Genomic DNA, 13,336 nt, shown 5'->3' on the forward strand with positions numbered 1-13,336 from the left:
TGTATGTCCTATATGCCGGTCAACGCAATAAAACCAAACGCAATTTTGATGCATATTGGAATATTTTCAGATTCAATTATTTGGGTTTAAATTTCAAGGTCTAAGCAAAATCTTTTTACTAATCGAAACTAAACATACATATTTTTATTGCTCAATTTAATTTCTCATGCTGACATTATATGATGGTATTTCAACCACATTTTTGATAAAGTTTTTTCAATAAAATCCTATACTTAAATTAATAACTATGTACATATGTTCTCAAATGCAAAGCCATTCTTTTCGAACCACTGTTATGTCCGTTCATTATTCTAGCATACCTTGTTATTCCACGCTCAAATTTGTGATTAAAAGAGTTAGCGTCAAGTTTCTAAACGGTCTCCTTTAGATACTTTTTTTTTATTGAATGACCTTTAAATACACAATGAAACAGGCACATTTATCTTCAGAAAACTTGCGTCCCAATTGAGAAACACTTTGATATATTTTTCTTTTTATTTTTTCTTTTTTTATCAATTTTAAACGAAAGACTAGAAAAAATACTACCGTCCTCACTCGCTGCCGAATCGGAAGTGTTTTTCCAAAGCAACATTTTGAAGTTTCGCGTGGATTTTTGGAGACTTAAATTATTTTGTAACGCTGCATACTTTTAGACACCAGGAACTAGTTATCGGTCTACCAAATTTGTGTCAAGTGCATGAAGTATTTCAGTCTGAGTGCATGTTCCCCTCATGTAGAATAAGCAGATAGATTCAATATATACCCTTCTCTCTATTAAAATCCAAATTTGTTTGAATTAAATAAATCAATTTTTTTTTTTTTTTTAATAGCTGCATCTTTGGGGTCCTAAATGCGACGTCAGGTGTCGCCACAGTGCCATGTAGTTAGGATGTTGATAGTGTGTAACAACTTATAGATATGTACATACATCGGCCATATTTTTATACCCGGTAGTACTCAAAGAATATAATTGATTATTGTAGATGTACATATGTATGTAAGTTGTTCGAGGAAGCCGAGTATCTGCTACAGTATTTAATATAACATAAATCGGTTTTTAAAGCAAAAATATTAATAATTTGTTTAATAAATACTTTTTAAGAATCTTGAGTTTTAAATATATTTACACAAACTGTTTGGTAAAGTTTTTAGATGAAGGCATATAAAAAAAAAATATTAAGGTTAATTATATTCACTGTACAGACCAGCAAGTTAAAGTCGCAAAAGTTGACTTTTTAAATGACGACGGTTACCAAAATATCTGTCTATAACGGCGAAAAGTTAATTTAGTCAATGTTTTCTTTATACCATACGGAAAATAAAACTTGCCTTGAAACTGACATGTCAGCTGAAAAATATCACCAATTCATGGCACCAATTTATGTGTTCAAGTTCACAATAAACGAAAATAGCAGAATATGTGTGTCCCGCGGGTGCTGGGAGGAACCTTTACCCTCATATATTTTTACTCCACGAACTCCACGTATTCAAAAAGTACCTGACTAGTACCTGCAGAAGTTTTAAGCTTTGAGCATGGATAGTCTTTCAATAAATTTAATAGGAATTCTTTATTTCTGGAAAGCAACACTAATCGTTCCTCGAAAATGGTTTCGTTAAATTTCCATCTTGTTATAAGGATGCAATATGCAATCTTAGCTTACATAATATTATATACAGTGTTTAGCTAGGGACTATAAGTAGGTAAGTAAGTAAGTACTAGGCAACTACCCTGTAATTTAATTTCCGCCCTTTCTTGGCATTCAGTAAGTGTACGTATGTACGTATGCAAGTGTGCCCTCGTGCAAATATACATATGCATGTGTCAGCAGGTATGTATGCATGTATGTACGTGGGTAAAACACCACGGTACTTTGGTAAATTCAAGGTGTAAGCATTGAGAGTGGTTCTGTTCTGTTATCGTTTCAGGCTATGTACAACTTTGGACTAGATGCTGTGGTTTTGTGAAGGAATATATGTATATATTTACAATGCGAATACCGAGAAGATCGAAAAATGAGGAGGTTTGAATGCATCGAATGCTCTACAAATTAAAAATACTAGGTGGTTAGAACCGAAGTAAATACAAAGCCACAATTATATAAGGCTATAACTAAGCCAGCCGGTAGGTGTATACAGATAGATCAATTCATTATTGATGTGTCGCACGTTGAGGCAACATTTGGGTGTGATCCGTCAGTGGGTCAAAATAGGTCAAATATAGTAGTCCGCTGCGCTGCCTGTTGGGGAAAATCTCTTTATTCTCTCTCCTCCTCCGCAATAGTCCGCGTCCTATATGTGTAGAATGGCTTCCGTCGAGGATATAGATCGGCTGGCACTCGACTTGGACGATGTCTGCGGCGGCTCCATATCCTTGCTCTGTTCCAGATCAATATCGATCACCAGGCAGTCATAGGACGGTGGCGGCAGCTCGAATTTCAACACGCTTTCATAGCTTGGAGGCAGTGAGTCCACAATGCGCAGCACATCGTTTTGGGAGTTGATCTAACCAGGGGAATAGAAATAAAGAATCAGCGATGGGACCTCTATGCAATGCTGTCTCTACTTACGTGCGACATTGCTCCGTTGGTTGGTCGATTGCCGGCCTCGTCTATGGGCCCTGCCCAGATGCAGACGCCCATACGGTGCGTGACATAGCCGCAGATAATCACGCTAATCACCAGCATTCCAATGCCCAGCGCAAAGACCAGCCAGCGCGACTCGACGCTGTTGTCGCGCAAATTCTTCTCCAACTGCAGGGCGCACAGAATCAGTACGGGCACTGCCACCATGGCCACCAATAGATCAACTATCGGACGCTGTGTGCTAGGTCCGGCGTTGAGCGGAGCTCGGCCCATCCCTGAGTGAGAACCAAAGTTATGGTTGCTGCTGTTCGGCGTCAGTGTAGAACGGGCCACAACTGTATTGTGGTTCTGTAGCACCATGCTGAAAGGCAAAGAGGGGGCAGAGATGATTTAGTCAATCCAGTCTCATGTTTATTCGATGGGAACCTAGGGTAATTGTTAATGCTCAATGAATAGGTATGAGATCCGACCCTCCTTTGATCGCACGATTCCTCCCCTTTATGCTACTTGCGGGTAATCGCTGAGATAGTCAAACAATAGATTAGTCACATATTGTATGAAATCCATTATATTTCCAAAAGTCTTTTAAGTCTTTCCCAATTTAGTAATTCTTTTCAAACCATATAACTTTCGATGCATTTGAGAGTTGAAAATATATTTGAGACGCCTTTCCTCGTTGAGATCTAGACTCTTCTGCAGATTTTTAAAGAGCTATGGTTAATACGTATATATATGTATATGTATCATCATATATGATTAACTTCTACGGCTTCGACTAAGTGAGCTATGTTTGTACGTAAGATCTCATCTGATAAGAACTTTCATTCGAATCCTATCTTACTCCTATATATGCACATTTGTACATATTTATATGTCTAAATATAGCGTTCGGTTGCTTGCAAAATATTTTAGGTACTATACATCCTTCGGTCATAATGATGTACATATATACCTATGGATATATATGTACCACTATTACTACTAGTGGTGTGGTATTTTGTACGTGGTCATACCTGGGATCAAAGGCGTTAATCAGCCACAAGTCATAGACGGGCCGCATTTTGGTATCGGTTTTTGTTTCTCTCTCTCTTTTTGTGTGATTTGTTTTGATTGATATCAATTAATTAATTTATTGTTGCGGTCATTCATTCATTTTGATTGCATATTGATTCAATGATTCCAAAAAGTAACTTATTGGGTATGGATATTTTCACTTGAATATCTGATCTTCCCTTGAATCCATTGAAGGGAAGTTGGAAGTGTCTGAAGTGGAGCCAGGGATTAGTTGTGAAGATTTTACCCCCAATGAAAATACTGCACACGGTTATGGGCAGAAAGGTTTCAGAATACCTTTTGGTTTGATTCAACTTTCAACCTTGAGCCGTTTATAAATAAGAATTTTTTTAGTAGGAATATAAGACTCCATAAATACATTTCGATTTCAATTCTGCATTGGGTTTATTTATTATTTAAGCTTCGGTAGGACCCTTTTTTTACTAAAAGTCCCTGTTAAAATAATATCTAAAACCTGCTCGCGACAACAAAACTGTGTTCACACATATATACATACACATATCTTTGTTTTCTGTTTCAGCAGTGGTTTTTCGCGAGGAGACTCTTCTGATTATGTTTTCACCGGCTAGAGCTCTTGGCCATAAGCACTGCAAACAGCTGACCAGATAAGCAACTCAAGCGAGGAGCAGCGAATCAGGGCCAGATGTGATCAATGGGATCCACATTTGTGTCGCTCAAAGCGGCGCATACTTGTAGTGTTAGTCTCCCCCTTTCCAACTTCGTCCGCAGTAGGACAAGCTTATCAACAGACAATAGAGTAGGAGAGATTGGGACCAGGAGTGGCTCTGTGCCGAGAGGGGGGGTTCACTTTACACCAGCGATAAGGAGAGGCCACCGGTTGCACGTGATATGAGATATTCTTATAGAAAACACTTTTGAACGCATTATATTTCCACATCAGTTGCCAAGGCGGCGTCTGTCAATTAACTCTTGAGCATTGGGTTTCGGTTTCACAGGCAAAAACAATAGAAATTTAACAACAGCCAGCTTGGTCGAGCTGAAACCGACTTGGGGCGAACTGGGCCGGTCAAGTGTTTGAATACAACTGGAAAAGCGTCCCCAGAGCGAGGCCAGCGAGCATAAACGAAGTACAATTTCGAGGGTCGTACCCGAGTGATGTACTTCCGACTACCGGAATACCCAGGGGTCACAATACTGCAGGGTATATACCACTCAAATACAAACTATTTGGTACATATCAGTACCTAGCATACAACTGTATGTGTAGATTGTATGTGTAATAGAATACCCAAAACAGCCAAATGCCCAAAACACCTTCTCCTCAAGGGGTAGTACCCAAAAACATTAAATTGCAATTTAAGAATGACAAGCGAAGCAGAAATTACATATTTTTGTCAATGCGGTCGTGTGCGCAGTAGACACATTACCAGTGGAGAAGGGGGCACAGCCGAGGGTATTGGGTATTGGGCAAGGTGTAAGAGAAGAAATAACAAATTGTAGCAGGGAAATTATAAAGGTTCTTCTCGGGCTTTATCTAGAAGCGAAACAAAAGCCCAGCAGAAGCAGAGCCAACGAAACCGGTTGCCTTCAGCTCGGCTTGTTCAATATATTTTGAGCTTTATCTGAACTCTGCCAGAGATACTGCATAGGAGGTACCGATACCGCCGAGACAAGACGCAAATGGTCGTAAATAACGCTGAAGTCTTGAAAGTGTGGATTGGTCTACTTATTTCTGAAGATCTGCATAACTTTCTTTAAGATTATCCTAATTTCCTAGAAATAAATGCTAGTTAAAACGAGAAAGATTGACTAAACGAAAGTTCTGTGCAAAGTTGCAGCCAATTAGCTCCAGGAACCAATTAGCTTGCATAGAATCAGATAGACGGACTTAGCTATTACGATTCGGCTGTTACGAGTAGTCCAGATAAACAATGTACGTACATACAGACATACATACTTTGTAGGGCCGCAAATACTTATTGATAGCTCCTGGAAATCGTGTAACCGAACTTTAATGGATAAACCCATTAAACCCCTATTCAATTCCGTGCAGAAATTAAAGCGTTTGCATCGATCAAACTTCAATTTTCAGTTTGGACTAAATTAATTAAATAATAAAATTAAATAATTAAATTAAGTTGGATAAAAGGCAGATATAAAAAGTGTTGATTATTTTATTCTTAAAATCGTTGCATTAACAGATCAAAGGGAAAATATATTGCCATCTGATAATACATTGGCACGATGTAAAAGGTTGATTTGATCTAGTTGTTTGCTTTTAAACTTTGTTTGCTAACTAAGTGGATCCTATGAATTTCGTCAAATACTGAACCGGCAGCATATACCTACATATTATATATGTGTCTCAACTATGTATGTGTATCTAAAACGCTCTGATTTCCTTTGATGCTGAAGAATCATGGATATATGAACTTGAGTCCGAAACAAAACAGTAATCGACGGTATGGGTGTTTTACCGCGGTCCAAATGTCACAAAAGTAGTTGCAACGAAACATTTTAAAATTTAAATCAACTGGTCGCCTGATTGTTCGAAAACTGGTCTGCTCTAATTCTGAGTGGTAATTAACCATTTTTTGGTCGAAAGATGTTGTAGAATTGAGAAAAACCAATCTCTAAAAACGGATTTTACTTTTCTACCTTTTTTACTTTTTTCTGAGAGCTCACGCCGAAAGAGGCTGATGAAGTCTTCGTTTTAGTATCCCTTCCTTCTGAGTACTAACAGTGCTGCGGAAATATGTTAAAACGCTGCAAAATAGGTATTAATCTTCTTGAAGAATAATTTGTATGCCCCTTCCCCCACCACAAGGGTACGCTTTTGCCTCAGGGACTTCTTTTCTCTACCTCTGCATCCCGCTACTGCTCACATGACAAATGCAAATATGGAAATGTCCATAAGTGTGCATCATTATCAGCTCAGACAGCTTCGGACTGATAAGATGCCTCTGTCTCCGCTCTTCCGAGGCAGGGCCTGTCCGCAAATACAACCGGTTGTAAACACTTTGTCATTTGCCCTCGTTCTGGTCGTACCGTACCCTCTTCGAGGAACTTCTCGTTCGCAGTTTGATTTGAATGATTTAGTGCCCAAATGTGGAAGATGTCGTCGTTAATTTATGAATCCTTCGGCGGTTTCGGGGCGAGGACCCAGTTTTGGATACAAGAGCCGTTACAAAGTGTTAGGGTTTTAATGGACTCTGGTTTACGTAAGAGGGTCGTTGTCGGAAATCTCAGCGCAATAACCCTTCCCTATATATTTATAAAGTAAGTTTCGTTGGGATCGGTTGTTGGATCAACATACTTATATATTGTATACATACTATACAATAAATATATGTACATATGTATGTGAATTTTAGACCAAAGCTTCGCAAAATAAAATGTACAGTCAAACTTCCATACGGTTGTACGGTTGTGGTACGGAAGCGCGTAATAGAGAATTTCGACCGTATTATCTAATAATAAAGCAAACTAAATTCTACATTATGTGTCATAGTGTGGAATTTAAGCAGGCACGTGTGTCTTCTTCCTCGCTTGATCCAAAACTGATATCAATCTCAATTTTTATTTTTCTATGCGCTCTGTGCAAGTAGAGTATACTCATATATGTATGTATGTGTCGCCTTTCTTAAGCACAGAAACATTTCAGACAGATATATTACGCAAAAGTTGAAGATACAAATCATGTTTGAGCTATCAACTTCCGTATTGCGTCAGAATCGGTAGACTTCCGCTCAGGGCCTACCTCAGCGTCCGCTACCCTTTGCACAGTGCCAGATAATATGCGAAGTACTACGTGCCCGCAAGAATTTTGAATAATTTTTGCATATTTTCATTTGTGAATGAGGAGCATCTCATCAGCATCAGCTCGAGTCGATGACCAGATGCTGAATGCAATTAAAGGCATGTACGTGTACATGATAAACTCGTATAAATTATCATACAGGGTACTCCCTCAAGAGAACAAGGCAGCTTCCCAGGCCCTCCAAATAGAGAATCTCGATCCGCTATTGCATGTCACCACCAGGCACGTAGTCGTCAAAGTGTCATCTGCCTGACGAAATGAATACATTTTCTAAATACAAATTAGCCTTGTGACTCTAATAGCCATACACGCCCACAAAAAATACAAACATTGAAACTGAATAAAAAGTATGCTTTATATGGGTATACCTGTTGCTGACTTTACTATACCCCAATCTCAAAAAAGTTTCTTTTCGCGAAATGTGCACTAACTTCATGAGCTTGATTTTGACAAAAAACAGAGTGTCAGCTGAAAACTAGGAACTGGCCCAGAAACCCAATTGGGTCCAAGTGCAAAGATCAGACATAAGAATATATCAGTATAGTATAGTAAATGCTCGTGAATATATTTTATAGTCTGCAGATATCGAATTACTGATGACTCTGCTTGACTTTTTTTCGAATAAGGTGTAATTCTTTTTTGAGCAAGTTTGCATTTTAAGTTTTCGGACCGATACGTTCGTCTCTTCTTTTGTCTATTCGTAAGGGTCTACGGATCTACGGATTCACGGATGAACTCGGTAGGGTAATTCATTTTTGTAAATATTTCCTTATTTTCTTTAGCTAAAGGTATACTCAGAAAATTAATCTGCCCAAATATAACAAAGATTCTGAAAACCACAAAACGATATGATTGAGTAAATTCCCTATTAGCTTAAGCCGAAATGCGTTATATCCGAGCGCCAGGTTCAAATCATACGATTCAAACTTCATTCTTTCCTTCGCTTTATAAGGGAAGTACATTTAGCCTCGTCGTTGATCTTCTCGTGCTTATCAGTCCCCTACTACAGCAACGGAGACTGCGCAAGCTCCTCGACCATATAGTGCTTAAGCTGTATGAAAACATTGGATTTTCCAAAGAATTACCATTGTTTTCCCATGTGAGAAGTTATATAGAATTAATTTTTACATAGAACGTTTTGGGAGAAGTGCTGAATCGGCTGTGCTGTAGTGGTTCGATAGATAAATATATACACACATATGTACGATTTTGATATTTTTTTAAGTTCATTCAAAGTGTTTTCAAGTACTGATGCATGACGAAACGAAAATTTCACAAAGATTCTGAAAACCACAAAACGTTAACGACGATATGATTTCCACAAAGGGAGTGAATTTGCCTATTTGGTTTCGTCGAAATGCGTCGAAATAGCAAAGCGACAGGTTCAGTTCATACGATACGGTACTAACGAGATTTTTGACCTGAGTAAAAATTTGAGTAAATTTGCTACTTTTTTGAACCTATGCTCCGACATCCCTTACCATTATCGGTCGTGTGGCAAGTCATAGAGCACACAGAACCACAACAGCCGCAATGTTTTTAATTGTGACGACAAGAACAAGAATCATAAAACTAAAGCAGAGGCAAAAGACGCTTAACAAAACACACGCCCACAGGGCAGAACAAATTCTTGGGAATCGTTTGGACTAACTAGCAAGGGAGTCACTCGGATATACATATGTACATACATATGTATGTACATATGTATATACTAGTTCGCTTACGTTCTCAGCCATAGGTACATACATATGTATGCACGTACATGTGTATGTACGAGTATACGTATGAGCCTTCCATAACTTAAGTGCTTTACATGAACCAGAATGAAGCAATAACGATGATTTCCCAGACCGATCCAACCAAGGAAAGAGAGTATTATTAATGTATTAATTGATCCTATCCGAGTGTTGTTAAATTGTGAATGGGCGAATGTGTTGAGGCCGTTGTTGATGCCTTTTAATTGACCAAATTGCTTGTGCACCGAGGGAGGGTGGATGGGTCCCCTTCTCATTGAAAACTGAGCATACATATTGTATGTATGTAGATCTCTTTAGCTTTTTCTTTCCTCTTTTTGTACCGTAATTCCTGTTTAGTCACGTAGCCTAGTTTTGACAATCATTGGAACGATCGTAGAAACAATATTCTTTTTAATTTTTTCCTCGTTTTTGTGCTTTTGTTTTCTGCTGGACTACGCAAGAAAAAACATATATGTTCATATATGTATGTATATACATACATATATACATATGTACATACATTTGTATGTATAGTTTATGCATGTACATACATACATAGGTACATTTTTACACTCAAGCAGACATATACATACATATAAATAGATGTATATAGCAACTAATAAAAGCTCCTATCAATAAATTGTATTTATCTGTTGTTCTCTGGCTAATGTTTCGCGTTCTCCTTGCTATATAAATACGTAAAAATATACATACCTACATATGTACATATTTCAGAAAAATGTTTCATATGAATGTTTTCTTTTAATTTTGAAACAGTTTTAGTTTTACCATGTTATCGGATCGCAGTTGGAATTTGATATTTTTGTGGAACCTTTCATGGAATGATGCAACTTTATTCCGAACACCATACGATACTATCGCGGCCGAAAGGCAAAAACACCTGTTTTTCTTATCTACCTCTTGGGTAGTTCCAATCTTGTGCTCCTCCTAAATTGCATGGCATGGCCCACATACACCAGCACGCACATATGTATGTGCACACTAAAACACAGAGCATCATTTCCGTAGCTGTCTCTCCTCCTCCTTTTCCTATTTTGTGAGTTTTATTTATAGCCGTAGAATGAAGGGTGAGGAGTAAACATGTTTGTCGGCATTTCGTACTCACTTGAAAATTTCTCTGTTCGCTTCTCTTCCTCTCGCTCTTGTTTCTACAAAATCCACTCACTCTCTGTTTGTATCTCTTTGGGGGCTGGCTTCTGCTCTTCTTCAAATCGAGTTGTCTTTTTCGCACATTTGAGAACAACACAAAACAGAAAAAGAAACAAAAACAAAAAGTAAAACAAAAACCCGAAAACGTTGTGTTTTTATCGAGAATTATGCACGCGATTTGGTTGGTTTTAAGATCGCTGCCGCAAGTCGGTGCAGCGGCAAGTTGAATGGACTGTCTATCTGTGCTGGCTCTGGGTGTATTCGTAGTGCTCCTCCTTGCTTTGGTTGGCCTCCTCGCTGCTGCTACTGCCTACTCTCTCGCAATGGATCCAATGTCCGTGAACCATCACAACTATTCCACTATGAGTAAGTGGTTGATGTTCGCGGATAGTGGTGCCTTCTTCGGCAGGATAGATATATCGTTTGGGCTCCGATGACCTTTGGACAGCGGCGGAACGCGACGCAAAAATAATAGGAACACTACCGAAGATGACCGGTCTATGCGTAGGAACAACGTTCATATACTCGTGCACTCGGAATCTACAAAACTTTTTTATTTTTTCCTCCTTTCATTTGGTTTTTCGAATCAGTCGCGGAGATCCGATCGGGATGAACCAATGCGAGCATTGACTAAGCAGCAACTGTGCCGATCGCTTTTGCGTCTGCTCTGGCTTCGACTGTCTCTACTCACGTCTGCTGCTCACGTCGACGTCTCACAGTGGGGCATGTTTGGAATGTTTTCTCCCCAAAAACCAAGCTGTAGAATACGAAAAACCTCGGGACCACAGTATGAAAAACAAGTCGGAGGTAGACAAAATTAACATACATACATACTTAAATATATATTTGTAATTAATTGATGGAGATTTTTAGAAAATCGGATAATTAAATATGTATGAAGCTAGTAAGGGATGGCATAGAAGCATATAGAGACTATTCGGCATTTTGATTTTTCATTATTTTAAGCTTAAACAATTATTAATCTTATTAATTTTAATGCAGAAATACTTACTTTTAAAATGATAACTTATATATTTTTAAAATAATCTCTTACTGATGATATGCGAAGTTGTTTTGACCACCATCCATACTGATGTGCTCCACTGTGCGTCGACGCACATTAAATGACGTTTTTGTTGCTTCTGTAGAAGATTCTCTGCTGTTGCTGTTGTTGCTAAGCTTTTGCTCTCTTTCAGAGATGCGCAAGGGCAGAAAAGTGGCAATCACAATGAATGGCATGCCAGAATATTATTTATTCGCTTTTTGGTACCCCACCCAGACCATTAAACGGTCACAGATTTGTTGATGTGTTGTTGATTCCGTACGATTGATTTCGACATTGTTCGTTTGATGTACTTACCGTAAGCGCATTGAGTTATTTCAAATTTATAATTTTTTAATACAAATGAACCTTTATGACATTTTATTGTTAAAACTAAAATGAGTTCCTTTTTGGATTTTCTTTGGATTAACCTGGAGATAATCCGAATCTCTTTCAAGAAATCAGCTGGAAAGCCTATTCAGATCTGGCATCACTAGAACAAGTTGCGCTCTCTCGTACCCACAAAATTTTCATACCAGGGTAAATTTATAACAAGATATGGTTATCTGAGTGACTGCCTCCTTTTGAGTAGAATAAGCATAGACTTAATACGACCAAAAGAGACGGATAAGGAGGCTGACAAGCAGCTTCTGCTGCAGTGAGAGTATAGAATGGATCCCCTGTGCTTACTCTCTAGATCAGCAATGAGCAGACGGTCTAGCCCGTAGCTGAAGAGCTTTAAAAAGACCATCACGCTCTGAACGCTCTGCTTGCCACACTGCGTAATGGCACCAACAACTGAAATTTTAAAAAGTTCGAATGTACATACATACTTAGCTACTAGGATATAATGGATGGAAAAACTGGGCATAATAATGGCTTAAATCTAAGCAAACTAAACGATATTTTCAACTTTTTACAAATTTTTAACCTTGAATTTATTTTTTAAAGCTGTGACCTAATCTATTTAAACATTTACCAATGAATTTTGTAATTTGTCGATCCTTCTGAGTTGACAATAACCTCATAGATCCGATTTGGAAGTGAGTCGTATGTACATACATATGTGCATATAAAAAATGTATGTACAGTTGAACTTCCATAGGTTAGGTTAGGTTAATCCGGACGGCCATCAGCGGGGCTCCACATAGGCCAATACGGCCCTTAGTTGTCCGGATAGGGGGGGGTATTAACCGTCGCGGCAGTGTTTAGGGGATTTTAAAGTCCTCGAACTTCCATAAGTCGAACCACTATTATCCAAAGAAAACGTTCGACTAATGGAGACTTCGACTTACAGGGTTGGATTTAAAGTGCTCCCTAAACGCTGTTGCCAAGGACGAATTTTTCGTTTATCTTGACCGTACAAGAAAAAGTTCTAGGCAATATTTGACAAAAAAATACAACAATATCCAATATACAAAAATATCCAAGGCTACGGACATCAAAGGCAACCGGCGTATAAAGTCAATAAATATTATATATGTACAATGTACATTGGAAAAGCAGACTGAGCATCTCTCTCAATTTTTTCTTGCACTGAGCTTCGCTTGAGAGATAGAGGGAAAAACATAAAAAACATTTAAATATGTATGTATGTATATTCTTTACAGGGCTGGAAACTCGTCCTTTTGGCTGTTTCTACGCGAATCAAATATACCCCAATACTCCACAAAAAAGGCAGTATTTTTGTGATTAATTATTAAAATTATTTTTAAAAAAACTTAATAATATTTGATGTTGGTTTTATTTAAGATTCAATATTTTTCTATAAGTCATTTAAAAAATATAATACTTTGAAGTTTGAAAATTGCACTAGTTAATCTAAGCATTTCGTGCTTCTTCAGTTAAACTTCGACGTAAGACGTCATTTTCTATTTCAACCAATTCAGTTTGAGCATTGTTGATTCGAATAATGTGTTTTTTTCTAACCATTCAGATATCTGATACAGAC

At 38.1% G+C, this 13,336-nt stretch overlaps 1 protein-coding gene across 3 annotated transcripts; it reads right to left on the bottom strand.

Annotated features, from left to right (window-relative positions):
* Nucleotides 1-1,540: 1,540 nt before the first annotated feature.
* On the bottom strand, nt 1,541-10,389 carry LOC108153304. 3 transcript variants are annotated; one of them, XM_017283209.1, is made up of 3 exons: nt 10,300-10,389; nt 2,568-2,943; nt 1,541-2,502 (listed from the first exon to the last, which is right to left on the bottom strand). In XM_017283209.1, exons 2-3 carry the CDS (start codon nt 2,940-2,942, stop codon nt 2,290-2,292), a joined length of 588 nt encoding a protein of 195 aa, XP_017138698.1. In that variant the 5' UTR covers nt 2,943; nt 10,300-10,389; the 3' UTR covers nt 1,541-2,289. The 3 variants fall into 3 exon arrangements, with proteins under 3 accessions (XP_017138698.1, XP_017138699.1, XP_017138697.1); XM_017283210.2 differs by lacking the exon at nt 10,300-10,389 and adding an exon at nt 4,153-4,674; XM_017283208.2 differs by lacking the exon at nt 10,300-10,389 and adding an exon at nt 3,596-3,918.
* Between the last annotated feature and the right edge of the window lie 2,947 nt (nt 10,390-13,336).

This window comes from Drosophila miranda, chromosome XR (genome assembly GCF_003369915.1).
Source record: "Drosophila miranda strain MSH22 chromosome XR, D.miranda_PacBio2.1, whole genome shotgun sequence".
NCBI classification, from domain to species: Eukaryota; Metazoa; Arthropoda; class Insecta; order Diptera; family Drosophilidae; genus Drosophila; species Drosophila miranda.

What these genes read in the sequence shown, in the direction of transcription:
- LOC108153304 (XM_017283208.2), bottom strand. Translation starts at nt 3,642, where the DNA reads ATGCGGCCCGTCTATGACTTGTGGCTGATTAACGCCTTTGATCCCAG. An exon ending in ATTAACGCCTTTGATCCCAG is followed by an intron (nt 2,944 to 3,595) that starts GTATGACCACGT and finishes TTTGCCTTTCAG; the next exon opens with CATGGTGCTACAGAACCACA. An exon ending in CCAACGGAGCAATGTCGCAC is followed by an intron (nt 2,503 to 2,567) that starts GTAAGTAGAGAC and finishes TCCCCTGGTTAG; the next exon opens with ATCAACTCCCAAAACGATGT.